This window comes from Scyliorhinus canicula, chromosome 13, assembly GCF_902713615.1.
Source record: "Scyliorhinus canicula chromosome 13, sScyCan1.1, whole genome shotgun sequence".
Taxonomy (NCBI): domain Eukaryota; kingdom Metazoa; phylum Chordata; class Chondrichthyes; order Carcharhiniformes; family Scyliorhinidae; genus Scyliorhinus; species Scyliorhinus canicula.
Genome location: NC_052158.1, coordinates 21,994,854 through 22,009,879, shown reverse-complemented (window position 1 = coordinate 22,009,879; position 15,026 = coordinate 21,994,854). Strand labels below are relative to the sequence as shown.

At 49.5% G+C, this 15,026-nt stretch overlaps 1 protein-coding gene across 15 annotated transcripts in view; it reads left to right on the top strand.

Annotated features, from left to right (window-relative positions):
• The first annotated feature begins 6,400 nt into the window (after window positions 1-6,400).
• Window positions 6,401-15,026, top strand: part of LOC119976714 (RNA-binding protein 4B-like) — a 173,057-nt gene continuing 164,431 nt past the window's right edge. For 6 of the 15 annotated variants that reach the window (XR_005462975.1, XR_005462974.1, XR_005462973.1 and 3 more), the window contains exons 1-2: window positions 6,401-6,691; window positions 12,532-12,838. Coding sequence is in view for 5 of the 15 variants with exons in the window: in XM_038817435.1 (XP_038673363.1) it covers window positions 6,587-6,691; window positions 12,532-12,838 (412 nt within the window). In the remaining 10 variants the exon portion in view is untranslated. The remainder of the gene's footprint in view (window positions 6,692-12,531; window positions 12,839-15,026) is intronic. The other 9 variants (XR_005462978.1, XR_005462977.1, XR_005462976.1 and 6 more) reach the window with 2 other exon arrangements.

The window sequence follows — 15,026 nt, the reverse complement described above, 5'->3', positions numbered from 1 at the left end:
TTGCGATGGACATTGTTCTTCTTTGTTTATCTTAACTATTAGAGTTGGATATGGGGGGCTAGTTGGTGTTATGATTATTTGTTCTGCTTTTACTCTAAGGGGGGAGGTTGTACTCCTCCTAGAGGAGTATGAAGAAAGCAGGAAGTTCCTTAAGCGGGAAATTAGGAGGGCTGGGAGGGATCATGAAAAGTCTTTGGCAAGTCGGATTAAGGTGAATCCCAAAGCTTTTTATTCATATGTAAAAAGCAAGACAGTGGCCAGGGAAAGGATTGGATCACTTAAGGGCAGTGGGGAAATCTATGTGTTGAGACAGAGGAAATGGGCAAGGTACTAAATGAGCACTTTGCATCAGTGTTTACCAAAGAAAAGGACTATGTGGAAGATGATTCTTGGGTGGGGTGTGTGGATAGTCTGGGTCACGTTGACATAAAAAAGGAGGAGATATTGGGTGTTTTAAAATATATTAAGGTAGATAGGTCTCCTAGGCCTGATAGGTTTTACCCCAGAATGCTGAGAGAAGAAAGGGAGGAAATTGCTGGGGTCTTGACTGACATCTTTGTATCCCCATTGGCTACAGGTGAGATCCCAGAGAACTGGATAACAGCTAATGTGGTAACGCTGTTTAAAAAAGATAGCAGGGATAATCCATTAAACTATAGGCCGGTGAGCCTCACGTCGGTAATAGGTCAATTATTGGAGAGAATTCTCAGGGATATTATTTGTACCTAGTTGGAAACAAATGGACTCATTAGCAATAGACAGCATGGTTTTGTGACGGGGAGGTCGTGCCTCACTAGCTTGATCGCGTTTTTTGAGGAGGTGACAAAGCTAATTGATGAGGGGAGGGCGGTAGATGTTGTTTACATGGACTTCATGCCTTTGACAAGGTGCCTCATGGCAGAGTGGTACAAAAGGTGATGTAATACGGGATCAGAGGTGAGCTGGCAAGATGGACACAGAACTGGCTCGGTCACAGAAGGCAGAGGGTAGCAGTAGAAGGGTGTTCCACAGGGAACGGTGCTGGAGCCTCTGTTGTTTGTAGTGTACATACATGATTTGGAGGAAAATGTAGCTGGTCTGATTAGTAAGTTTGTGGATGACACCAAGGTTGGTGGAGTGGCAGATAGTGTTGAGGATTGTCAGAGGTAACAGCAGGAGATAGATAGGTTGGAGACTTGGCCAGAGAAACAGTCCCGTACTAGCTTACCCGAACAGGCGCCGGAATGTGGCGACTAGGGACTTTTCACAGTAACTTCATTTGAAGCCTACTTGTGACAATAAGCGATTTTCATTTCATTTCATTTCATTTCAAATGGAGTTTAATTCAGACAAATGTGAGGTAATGCATTTTGGTAGGTCAAACATAGAGGGGAAATATACCATAAATGGCAAAACTCTTCGGAATAATCGAAAGTCAGAGAGATCTGGGCATACAGGTCCATACATCTTTGAAAGTGGCAACACAAGTGGAGAAGATAGTCAAGAAAGCAAACAGAATGCTTGCCTTCATTGGACGGGGCATCTTTCTCCTCCAATGTTCAGCTGCCAATCCTGCCCTTCCTGTAACCATGTTTCTGTGGTAGCTTCAACATCATAGTACTAATCAGTGCTCTAAGTTCATCTGCCTTACCTGCTATACTTCTGGCGTTGAAACAAATACACTTCATACCATTGCGTTTGAGTAGATAGGGTGATAGTGTTGTTCTACGATTAGTGTTCTCTATTTCTCCTTCAGTTATTATACATTCTAAGCTAATACTCTGGTCCCTACCCCCATGCCACACAAGTTTAAATCCTTCTGAGTGACTCTAGCAAACCTCCTAGAACATAGACCATACAGTGCAGAAGGAAGCCATTCAGCCCATCGAGTCTGCACCGACCCACTTAAGCCCTCACTTCCACCCAATCCCTGTAACTCAATAACCCCTCCTAACCTTTTTAGTCACTAAGGGCAATTTACCATGGCCAATCCACCTAACCTGCATGTCTTTGGACTGTGGGAGGATACCTGAGCACCCGGAGGAAACCCATGCAGACTCCACACAGACAGTGACCCAGCGGGTAATCAAACCTGGGACCCTGGCGCTGTGAAGCCACAGTGCTATCCACTTGTGCTGGCCAGGATATTGTGCCCCGCCAGTTTTGATGCAACGTGTCCTTCTTGTATAGGTCCAACCTGTCCTTGAAGAGATCCCAATGGTCCAGAAATCTGAAACTCTCCCTCCTACACCACCAGTTTAGCCAATTATTTAGCTGCACTATCCTCACTGGCATGTGGCACAGGGAGTAATCCTAAAATTACAACCCTCGATGTCCTGTGTTTTTTAGCTTACTGCCTAACTTCCTGAACGCCTTCTACAGAACCTCGCCACTCTTCCTGCCTATGTCGTTAGTACCTTTGTATACTATGGCCTCTGGTTGTTCACCCTCCCTCTTCAGGATGTCCTGTGTTTGTTTAGAGACATCCTTGACCCTGGCACCAAAGAGGCAAAATACCATTCTGGAGTCTCTTTGACGTCCACAGAAGCATTTATCTGTGCCCCTTACTGTTGAGTCCCCTATATCTATCGCTCTCCTGCACTTTGCCCTCCACTGCTGAACAACAAAGCCAGTTGTGGTGCTACTGTTCTAGCAGCTGTTGTTTTTCCCTAGTAGGCTATACCCCCCCAACAGTATCCAAAATGGTATATTTATTAGAGAGGGGGACAGCCACTGGGGATTCCTGCACTGACTGCCTGCCCTTTCTCGTGGTCACCCATCTGTCTGCCTGCACCTTGGGTCTGACCGCGTCTCTATAACTCCTATCTATGATGGTTTCCGCCATCTGCTCCTCAGTGCATCCAACTGCTGCTCCAACCGAACCATGCAGTCTGTGAGGAGCTGCCATTGGTTACACTTCCTGCAGATGTAGTCGAACGGAACTCTGGAAGTTTCATGGATCTCCCACATCTCACAGTTAGAGCACTGCACGCCGCTAAGCGACATTTAAGCACGAGTTAATTAGTTTAAAATAAATACTTTTTAAGTTACAATTAACTAGATGGTCCCTGCCACTAGATATGTACTGTAAAATTAAATGGTAAATACTCATCTCAACCCTCAGGATTAGTTACTCCTCTACGTAGTTAGTTCATTAGTTTTAATTAGTTTTTTCAATGTATCTTTCAAATCTAACACAGATTCCCTACCAGCCAATCAGGCCACAGCTTTACTGTGATGTTACTTCTCAGCTATTATTACCTCCCACAATTTAAAAACACAGAGAGAAACACAGACAGAGAGTACCACTTACCTTCCCTAACTGCACTCTGGATTTCTTCCGCTCAGCTCCACTCCCGATGTGAAGGATTTACAGGCCTCACCTGCTACTCACCAATCAGCTCTCTCCCTTGTAGTGACCTGCAGCAGGGCAAGGCCACTCACTGGAAATTTGAGTGTAACAAATCAAGGGCTAAAAAAGCATCTCCCCCACCAAGCCTTGAATTCCCACCTAGCTTCAAATTCCCAGCTCCCAAACTCACTTTTCGATGTCTCACTCTGGCACCTGATGGCTACAAGGCCCTTAGCCTTTGGATACTGCAAAGGCTATGGCCCTGACAATACCCCGGCAATAGTACTGAAAACTTGTGCTCCAGAACTGGCCACACCATGAGCTAAACTGTTTTAGTACAGCTGTAACACCGGTATCTATCTGCAATGTGGAAAATTGCCGAGGTGTCTCCTGTACACAAGAAACAGGACAAATCCAACCCAGCCAATTATTGTCCGATCAGTCTACTCTCCATCAGCAACAGTGCTATCAAGCGGTACTTACTCTGCAACAACCTGCTCGCGAACACTCACTTTGGATTCCTCGAGGGTCACTCAGCTCCTGACCTCATTTCAGCCTTGGTTCAAACATGGACAAAAGGGCTGGATGCCAGAGGTGAGATGAGAGCGACTACTCTTGACTTCAAGGCATCATTTGACTGAGTATGGCATGAGGAGCCCTAGCTAAACTGGAGGCAATGGAAGACTCTCCATTCATTGGAGTCATACCTGGCACAACGGAAAATAGTTATGGTGGTTGGAGGTCAATTCTCTCAACTCCAGGGCATCACTGCAATAGTTCCTCACAATAGTGTCCTACTCCCCACCATCTTAAGCTGCTTCATCAATGACCTCCTTCCATCATAAGGTCAGAAGTGGGGATGTTTACAGATGACTGCACAATGTTCAGTCCCATTCGCAACTCCTCAGGTATTGAAGCAGTGCATATCCAAATGTAGCAAGGCTAAGTCAATACAGAGGCTTAGGCTGAGAAATGGCAAGTTATATTCATGCCACACAAATGCCAGGCAATGATCATCTACAAGAGAGGATCTAACTACCTCCTCTTGACATTCAATGGCATTACCATTGTTGAATCCCCCAAAATCAACATTCTGGAGTTAAGATTGATCAGAAACTGAACTGCACTAGCCCCATTAATACTGTGGCTACCAGAGCAGGTCAAAAGATGAGGAGTACTTCGGCAAGTAACTCACCTCTTGACCCCCCCCCAAATCCTGTCCACCATCTACAAGGCACAAGTCAGGAGTGTAATGGAATACTTGTGTGGATCAATGCAGTTCCAACAACACACAAGCAAAACACCATTCAGGACAAAGCTGCCCGCTTGTTTGCCCGCCCTCCCACAAACATTCAAACCTTCCACCACCGACGAACAGTGACAGCCGTGTGTACCATCTACAAGATAAACTGCAGTAACTCACGAAGGTTCCTTCGACAGCACCTTCCAAATCCACGGCTATTACCATCTAGAAGGACAACAGCAGCAGATACCCGAGAATCCCACAACCTGGAGGTTCCCCTCCAAGTCACTCACCACCCTGACTTGGAAATATATCGTTGTTCCTTCACTGTCACTGGGGCAACAACCTGGAACTCCCTCCTTAAAAGTAGTGGGTGTACCTACACGTCTGGGACTGGAGCGGTTCATGAAGGTTGGCAACTCGCCACCACCTTCTAAAGGGCAACTAGGGATGGGCAATAAACACTGGCCCCACCAGTGACGCCCACATCCTTTAAATGAATAATTTAAAAAATGAAACATTAATAACGCGTGATGAAGGTGCTGCGTTCCAAAAGCTAGCGATTCCAAACAAACCTGTTCGACTTTAACCTGATATTGTCAGACTTCTTACTGTGCCCACCCCAGTCCAATGCTGGTATCGCCACATCATTAATAACGTGGACAAACAAGTTAATTATCAACGTACAAATCCCAAATGTCTCTAACAGGAAACAAGAGGTTGATTTCCCTGACGGCCAGAGCCTACAGAAGGAAAATTCAAATCACTACTGCACGGTTGCGGTGTTTAGCACAGTTGCTTCACAGCTCCAGAGTCCCAGGTTCGATTCCTGGCTTGATGGAGACTGCCTGTGCAGAGTCTGCACGTTCTCCCCGTGTCTGCCTGGGTTTCCTCCCACAGTTCAAAGATGTGTAATTAGGTATTGCCCTCAGTGTCCCAAAAGGTTGAGTGGGGTTATGGGGATAGGGTGGAGGTGTGGGTTTAAGTAGGGTGCTCTTTACAAGGGCTGGTGCAGACTCAATGGGTCGAATGGCCTCCTTCTACACTAAATTCTATGAACCATGACACAACAATTGAAAGTCTGTGGTGTGATTATTTAAGAGTTGATGCGACCATCAATTCACGTGAGACATGAGTAGAAGTAAACCGTGGCTTTAATCAATTTAGAACAGTGTCTGCCTGCGACTGAACCAATGCCGAGAACCGCCAACAGGTCGACTGCTCTTTATACCTCCCTTCAAGGGGCGGGTCCATGGGCAGAGCCACTACATGCCCCAACATGTTCCCCTATGGATAATGCCATACAAAGGCCCATAGGAGAAGCCCACAAGGGCAACAGCATTGCACTGATACAAATACAAGGGCAACAGCACAGATACAAATACACTGATGGATTATTGGTACAATACATTCACCAAAAGAGTATTATTTCCTTGGTGGTTATTCGCAATTTTAAATAAAATTATTCAGTGATACAACAGCATAGCACACAAGTTTCATTTTTCACTTTCTGTAAATTATTGCAGCTCGCCCGCTTCCCAACCCAGCCCGCCAAATGTTTGGCAGTTTACAATTCAAATCTCAGTCATCCCTTGTTGCCTCTTGGCGGTAACCAGCACCAACGACATTGTTAAAATGGGAGCAGCAGTCGCGGGATGACGAAATTGGCCTGATGATTGATAGGTCCGCCGCCAATCGGAGCATGGGAAGGGCGTTCGGATTAGGCCAATAGGCGCCAAAGATAGTCAAGATGACTGATTGACATGAGGTCCTCTCCAATCACAGCGCGGGTCCGGCAGGGGTGGGCGGTAACCGGGAGCAGGGGAAAGGGATCCGCTCCGCCATTTTGTTTATTCCTTCGGCGGGCGAGAAAAGTGAAGCTGAAAGCTTCTGCTTGGAGATCTGTGTCTTGCGTTTTTCCTCCCATCCTCCTCCTCAACCACTTCCTCGTTCCTACTCTTTTTAACTCGAGGTTTCTCCTTTTCTTGGTAGAAGGGGCGTTGAAAAAAAAAATGGTGAAGATTTTCGTGGGCAATCTGCCACGGCCGACGACCTCCGATGAGATCCGGGCCCTGTTTGAGAAGTACGGCACGGTGAGCGAGTGCGACCTGATCAAGGTGAGAGCGTGGCTTGGACTCAACTGGGTAGGAGGGACTCGGTTAATTTGGCAACGGAAAGAATCAGTTAATGTGGGAATTGGGGGTGGGGGGGGGTTCAGTTACTGTGACAACTTGGGGGAGGGATTGAGTTACTGTGGCAATGGTGGGGTGGGGGGTGGAGATCCTGTGGCAATGGGGGGGGGTGGAGATCCTGTGGCAATGGGGGGGGGGGGGGGTGGAGATCCTGTGGCAATGGGGGGGGGGTGTGTGGAGATCCTGTGGCAATGGGGGGGGGGTGTGGAGATCCTGTGGCAATGGGGGGGGGGGGGTGTGGAGATCCTGTGGCAATGGGGGGGGGGGGAGATCCTGTGGCAATGGGGGGGGGTGGAGATCCTGTGGCAATGGGGGGGGTGGAGATCCTGTGGCAATGGGGGGGGGATCCTGTGGCAATGGGGGGGGGGGTGGGGGGTTGGGATCCTGTGGCAATGGGGGGGGGGTGGGGGGGTTGAGATCCTGTGGCAATGGGGGGGGGGGTCCTGTGGCAATGGGGGGGGGGGGTGGGGGTTGGGATCCTGTGGCAATGGGGGGGGTGGGGGGGTTGAGATCCTGTGGCAATGGGGGGGGTGGAGATCCTGTGGCAATGGGGGGGGGGGGGTGGAGATCCTGTGGCAATGGGGGGGGTGGAGATCCTGTGGCAATGGGGGGGGGGTGGAGATCCTGTGGCAATGGGGGGGGGTGGAGATCCTGTGGCAATGGGGGGGGGTGGAGATCCTGTGGCAATGGGGGGGGGTGGAGATCCTGTGGCAATGGGGGGGGGGTGGAGATCCTGTGGCAATGGGGGGGGGTGGAGATCCTGTGGCAATGGGGGGGGGGATCCTGTGGCAATGGGGGGGGGGGGGGGGGTGGGGGGTTGGGATCCTGTGGCAATGGGGGGGGGGGTGGGGGGGTTGAGATCCTGTGGCAATGGGGGGGGTGGAGATCCTGTGGCAATGGGGGGGGGGGTGGAGATCCTGTGGCAATGGGGGGGGTGGAGATCCTGTGGCAATGGGGGGGGGGTGGAGATCCTGTGGCAATGGGGGGGGGGTGGAGATCCTGTGGCAATGGGGGGGGGGATCCTGTGGCAATGGGGGGGGGGATCCTGTGGCAATGGGGGGGGGGGGGGGGGGGGGGTTGGGATCCTGTGGCAATGGGGGGGGGGGGGGGGGGTTGAGATCCTGTGGCAATGGGGGGGGTGGAGATCCTGTGGCAATGGGGGGGGGGGTGGAGATCCTGTGGCAATGGGGGGGGGGGGGTGGAGATCCTGTGGCAATGGGGGGGGTGGAGATCCTGTGGCAATGGGGGGGGGGGGTGGAGATCCTGTGGCAATGGGGGGGGGTGGAGATCCTGTGGCAATGGGGGGGGGTGGAGATCCTGTGGCAATGGGGGGGGGGTGGAGATCCTGTGGCAATGGGGGGGGGGGTGGAGATCCTGTGGCAATGGGGGGGGGGGGTGGGGGGGTTGAGATCCTGTGGCAATGGGGGGGGGTGGGGGGGTTGAGATCCTGTGGCAATGGGGGGGGTGGAGATCCTGTGGCAATGGGGGGGGGGTGGAGATCCTGTGGCAATGGGGGGGGTGGAGATCCTGTGGCAATGGGGGGGGGGGGTTGAGATCCTGTGGCAATGGGGGGGGGGGGGTTGTGATCCTGTGGCAATGGGGGGGGGGTGGAGATCCTGCGGCAATGGGGGGGGGTGGAGATCCTGTGGCAATGGGGGGGGGGGTGGAGATCCTGTGGCAATGGGGGGGGGTGGAGATCCTGTGGCAATGGGTGGGGGGGGTGGAGATCCTGTGGCAATGGGGGGGTGTGGAGATCCTGTGGCAATGGGGGGGGGGGGGGGGGGGGGGTTGAGATCCTGTGGGGGTGGGGGGGGGGTTGAGATCCTGTGCCAATGGGAGGGGGTGGGGATCCTGTGGCAATGGGGGGGGGGGGGATCCTGTGGCAATGGGGGGGGGAGATCCTGTGGCAATGGGGGGGAGGTGGAGATCCTGTGGCAATGGGGGGGGGGTGGAGATCCTGTGGCAATGGGGGGGGGTGGAGATCCTGTGGCAATGGGGGGGGGGGTGGAGATCCTGTGGCAATGGGGGTGGGTGGGGGATTGAGATCCTGTGGGGGTGGGAGGTTGAGATCCTGTGGGGGTGGGGGGTTGAGATCCTGTGGGGGTGGGGGGGGTTGAGATCCTGTGGGGGTGGGGGGGGTTGAGATCCTGTGCCAGTGGGAGGGGGTGGGGATCCTGTGGCAATGGGGGGTGGGGATCCTGTGGCAATGGGGGGGGGGTGGGGTGGGGATCCTGTGGCAATGGGGGGGTGGGTGGGGATCCTGTGGCAATGGGGGGTGGGGGGTTGTTTTACTGTGGCAATGGGGGGTGGGTGGTTGACACTGTGGCAATTGGGGGGGTTGAGTTACTGTGGCAATGGGGGGGGGGGGTTGAGTTACTGTGGCAATGGGGGGGTGGGTTGGGGTTGAGTTACTGTGGCAATGGGGGTGGGTTGGGGTTGAGTTACTGTGGCAATGGGGGGGTGGGGTGTTGAGTTACTGTGGCAATGGGGGGGTGGGGGGGGGGGTTGAGTTACTGTGGCAATGGGGGGGTGGGGGTTGAGTTACTGTGGCAATGGGGGAGGTGGGGGGTTGAGCTACTGTGGCAATGGGGGGGGCTGGGTTCAGTTACTGTGGCAATGGGGGGGCTGGGTTCAGTTACTGTGGCAATGGGGGGGGGGCTGGGTTCAGTTACTGTGGCAATGGGGGGCTGGGTTCAGTTACTGTGGCAATGGGTTCAGTTACTATGGCAATGGGGGGGGGGGGTCCAGTTACTGTGGCAACTGGGGGGGGTTCATTTACTGTGGCAATGGGGGGAGGTTCAGTTACTGTGGCAATGGGGGGAGGTTCAGTTACTGTGGTAACGCGGGGGTTCAGTTACTGTGGCAGTGTGGGGGCTGTTCAGTTACTGTGACAACGCGGGGGGGGGGTTCAGTTACTGTGGCAAAGGGGGTGTATGGTTCAGTTACTGTGGCAACGTGGGGAATGGTTCAGTTCCTGACAATAGGGGGATTCTGTTACCATGGCAACGGATGGGGTGTTTCAGTTACTGTGGCAATGGGAAGGTTCAGTTACTGTGGCAATGGGGGGGAGGTTCAGTTACTGTGGCAATGGGGGGGAGGTTCAGTTACTGTGGCAATGGGGGGAGGTTTAGTTACTGTGGCAATGAGGGGGAAGGTTCAGTTACTGGCAATGGGGGGGAGGTTCAGTTACTGTGGCAATGGGGGGGGGAGGTTCAGTTACTGTGGCAATGGGGGGAGGTTCAGTTACTGTGGCAATGGGGGGAGATTCAGTTACTGTGGCAATGGGGGGAGGTTCAGTTACTGTGGTAACGCGGGGGTTCAGTTACTGTGGCAGTGTGGGGGCTGTTCAGTTACTGTGACAACGCGGGGGGGGTTCAGTTACTGTGGCAAAGGGGGTGTATGGTTCAGTTACTGTGGCAACGTGGGGAATGGTTCAGTTCCTGACAATGGGGGGATTCTGTTACCATGGCAACGGATGGGGTGGTTCAGTTACTGACAACGGAAGGGGAGTGGTTCAGTTACTGGCAACGGAAGGAGGGGGGTTCAGTTGCTGTGGGAACAGAATGGGAGGTGCTTCAGTTACTGTGGCAATGGAAGGGGGAATGGGTCAGTGGCAACCGGAGGGGGTGACTCAGTTACCATGGAAAGGGGGGGGTGACTGTTAAGGTGGCAATGGAGGGGGTGACTGCTCTGATGGCAACGGAGGGCTCAATTGCTGTGGCAATGCCGGTGTTCACTGGGTGTGGGTCCCCCTGACAGGTTCCTGCAGCCATCCTCCACGACTGGTGCTGATCTTTGGGCACATCAAAGCTCCACAATCCACTTCCCTTTTGTTCCCGCCTTCAGTAAATTTGATCTGTTTGCATTGAATTTCTAGTCTCTTGATTTGCATTCAAAGCTATAGAAATCTCTTAATCAGTACGGTGCACCGGTTTCCTCCCACAGTCCAAAGATGTGCAGGTTAGGTGGATTGGTAAATTGTCCTTAGTGTCCAACAAAAAGGTTAGATTGGGTTACAGGGATAGGGTGGAGGTGTGGGCTTGGGTAGGGTGATCTTTTGTTGGGCCAAATGGCCTCCTTCTGCACTCCATTCTATGATCTATACTTTTTCCTGCCCCACACTCCGCATCCTGCATTTCAGCAGCACCAGTCTTGTTGGCAGTTCAGCTTCTTTTGACATGGGCAGTGAGGGCAGCAGAGATTTTGACAGCAATGGAAAAAGATTGCTCACAACGCAGCCAACACTTGGGACAAGGACGGATGGAAAGCGCTCAGTCTTGTTGACAAGTGGCCAGTTGTTTCCAACCTTCAACTAGTTTTATAATTTTTATCTTTAATAATAGTAATATTTATCCCCCTCGGTCAGATTTATCCTGACTTTCTGCAGATCTGAGTTTCACCAGCAGCCTTTTTGCTTGCAAACCTAAGCATCACATGTGAGATTTTCCAGGTAGATAAAATTATGAGGGATCTCTGTAGAGTGATCAAGAGATATAAACCTGGGTCTAGAACTCGCTGCTTCAAGGGGCGGTGGTGACAGAAAACCACATGACTTTTAGAATATGCTTGGATATATACTTGATGGGCTGTACCGTACAAGGATGTGAACCAAGAGTTGGAAATTGCAGAGAGGACGGTTAGTTCCTTTTCCTTGTCCGCAAAGATATGATTGGTCAATTCTTCTGACTGACTTAGTAATAGAAGCAGAAAGAGTCCATTCGGCCCTTCTAGCCTGCTCTGCCATTCATTGTGATGAATGCTGATCATCAAGTTCAATACCCTGATCCAGCCTTCTCTTTCCCCCCACCCGCCCCAATATCCCTTTAGCCCCAATAGCTATACAGTATCTAACTCCTTGAAATTACACAATGTTTGGGCCTCAACTACTTTCTGTGGTTTCGAATTCCACAGATTCACCACTCTCTGGGTGAAGACATTTCTCCTTGCCTCAGTCCTTAAAGGTTTACCCCTTATCCTCAAACTATGAACCTTGGTTCTGGACTCCCCACCATCAAGAACATTCTTTCTGAATCGACCCTGTCTAATCCTGTTAGAATTTTTGGGGGACCCTCTCACTCTTCTAAACTCCAATTAATATAACCTAACTGACTTGGTCTCTCCTGGGATGGCGACATTCTCATGTGAGGAATCAGCCTGGTAAACCTTCGCTGCACTCCCTCCATAGCAAGAGCATCCTTCCTTAGATAAGGACAGCAAAACTCTTGCTATGAAGGCCAACATACCATTTCCTTTTTCTACTGCCTGCTGTACATGCACACTTACTTTCAGCAACTGATGCACAAGGACATCAAAGTTTCACTTGAGTACCTCTCTCAATTCAAATAATACAATTCAAATAATAATCTGCCTTCCTATTTTTGCTACTGAAGCGGATAACCTCACATTTATCCTTATTATACTGCAAATCCTGCTGAAGCATCTCTGCATCCTCCTCAAAGCTCACCCTCCCACCCAATCATCTGCAAATTTGGAGACAGTACATTTAGTTCGCTCGTTGAAATCATTAATATATAATGTGAATAGTTGGAGTTCTAGTACAGATCCTTGAAAGTCTAAATGCACCACATCCACTGGCATTCCCTGATCACTGTTGTCACTTTATCAAGAGACAGATGATTCCTACATGTATAAATTGTCCAGTGAAACACACCATAATTGACATTTGAGGAAGAGATTTTATCAGACTGTCTGGAGATTTGTTAATCTTGCACATCTAATTTCAACATCTCCTTATCCCTGAACAGAACTATGGCTTTGTGCATATGAAGGATCGGGAAGCAGCAAAGGAGGCGATTGAGAACCTGCACCACTACAAGTTGCATGGGGTCTCCATCAATGTGGAGGCTAGCAAGGGTGTGTCCAAGATATCTACCAAACTGCATGTGGGTAATGTGAGCGCTAGCTGCACCAGCCAGGAGTTGCAGGCCAAGTTTGAAGAGTATGGACCTGTCCTGGAGTGCGATATCGTTAAGGACTACGCCTTCGTGCACATGGAGAGGAGTGAAGATGCTATGGAAGCCATCAGGGGGCTGGATGGCACAGAGTTCAAAGGTGAAATTGATGAATTGGTGTGGCCATTCAGTGCATTGAGATGTTCTGATTAAACCTCAGTGGATGTACATGAATTCCCTGCAGATAGTAGGAGTGCTTTCAGTAATTAGGGTGTTCACCCAACCACAGTACACCCCATGCAGTGTCTAAGCTTCTCCAATCTTTCAGCATGTGGCCTGGTACAGCATTTCTTTGTTCCACCAATCTCATCTGAAGTCTTGATTGAGGCTCAGACAAAGAAATGCTACCCCAAAGAGTAATGACAGAATTTTTAGTTATACGAGTTTTTAACTCTAGGTGATTGCAAGGTGGAAATATTGATGATTTAAAGAACATGATATGGGAGAAACAAATCAGGTCCAAAAGTTCTGTAATTTTGTATTTGCTTGTTAATGGATCTTTTCATTTGCTCCATAGAAGCTTAGTACTTTATAATTGCACTCAAATCAACCAGTGTACTGGAGTTGGCAGGTCTTGCAGGAGTGGGCAATGGGGAGGTTGGCTGCAAACATTTCCCCGAGCTGTATTGCACTTGAAACAGCTGGGGGATGTAATAGTGGCATGGATTTTTCAACTGCATAATAATCATGTCTGGCACTTCTCAAATAGTGATTGAACTCATTTACTAGTTTGTTCGACTCATTTAATAGCTTGCTCTCTCCATTTTACCTACCATGCAGTCAGCTTTTCATTTATTAAACTGATGCCTCAGGCTCAGCATTTTCTGCTGATGCAGTGCCATGTATGTAAACACATAGTGTGCTGAGAAGCCCCTGTCCTCTCAAATCTATTGTGAGATTGCTTTGGTACAATCAATACAGCTAAAGTTAGAGAAAAGCTTTCATATGGAGTGGCCGCTGCCCCAGTTTGAAATCATGTTGCAGCCTCGCTGAGTTTGCTATATTGAGGCTGCAAAGGTCAGTTTGTGCAGTGTCTTCATGCCTGTTTCGGATAATATTGAGTGCCCAAATTTCATGGAGATTTCTTGCAGCAGCAGAGAGCTAGTTCTGCCCGTCATTTGTGGGTTGGGTGTGAGTGTACTTTTTTCCTTGGTTAGATTCTGCTACCAGGTAAGTTGCCAATTAGCTTCAAAGTTAAATTAGTTTTGCTGTTTCTCAGTAACATTTCATATAATTTGCCCTTTTTTTCCATCACCAAGATGTAGCTATCTCTATGTTCATTGTGGTGAATATTAAAAAGTAATTTGACAATATCTGGTGAGTGTGTTGCACTCTTTCCTTGGCGCTGAGTTTCCTGCATAAGCATGAGTGCCATTCTGCCACCCTGAGATAAGAACTTTCAGCACGATCATATGCTCCCCATCAGCACCTTTGACGATCCAATTGTAACAGATTTTTTTAACTTAACACCATGTGGAAGCCATTTTAAGTTTTGAATGTGCTACTACAGTACTGAACTTGATCAGAGATCTCTTGTCATTCGGCTGGTGCGTGAGGAAAGTGACCTGCAATTATTATATTTTAACTGAACTCTGCGTAGAATATCACTCATTATGTGCCTAACTAAAACTGGGTTCTTTTTGTGGGAGGGGGAGGTGATGTCTTATTAAAATAAGAAATTTTGCGGGATATAATGCATTCCATTTCAATTGCTTCCCATCAGCAACAAACATTTGCAAGGGTACAGTGTGGAGTTAATGTATTATAATACCCTCTGCGTTAAGGATGGGTGTCAAGCTCTTGTATTGTGGCCCTCATTATTGGGCTGGTGTCTGACATAAGCCATTTTCAAAGTTATTCAGAATTCATATTAAGTTCTCTAATTTCTAGGCATAAAACGTGCTCAATGTGCATCAGTTTTGGCGATGAGATTCTACACTTATTCTGTACCAGAGGCATGACCAACACAATATTAGTTACGTGTGCTTTTAGGAACCTTCCTGAAGTTGTCCAGGGGGGCGGGTGAGGTGGTCAGTAAAAATATGTGAAATGTCCCCTGCTTGGTTTGGGATCCTTCTGCAAAATGCGAGAAAAATTAGACACAGCATGTTCTCTGTTCGTTTTTGCAGTTGTACTGTGTCCCTGAATGTCTTGAAGCCGATGGTGAAATTATAGTGAGTTAAGTATTTGTCTAGTAAACCTTTTCTGAACCACTTCCAATATCCTTACATTCTTCCATAATTAAGAGCATTATTATACACAATATTCCAGATGCTCTCTCATCATTA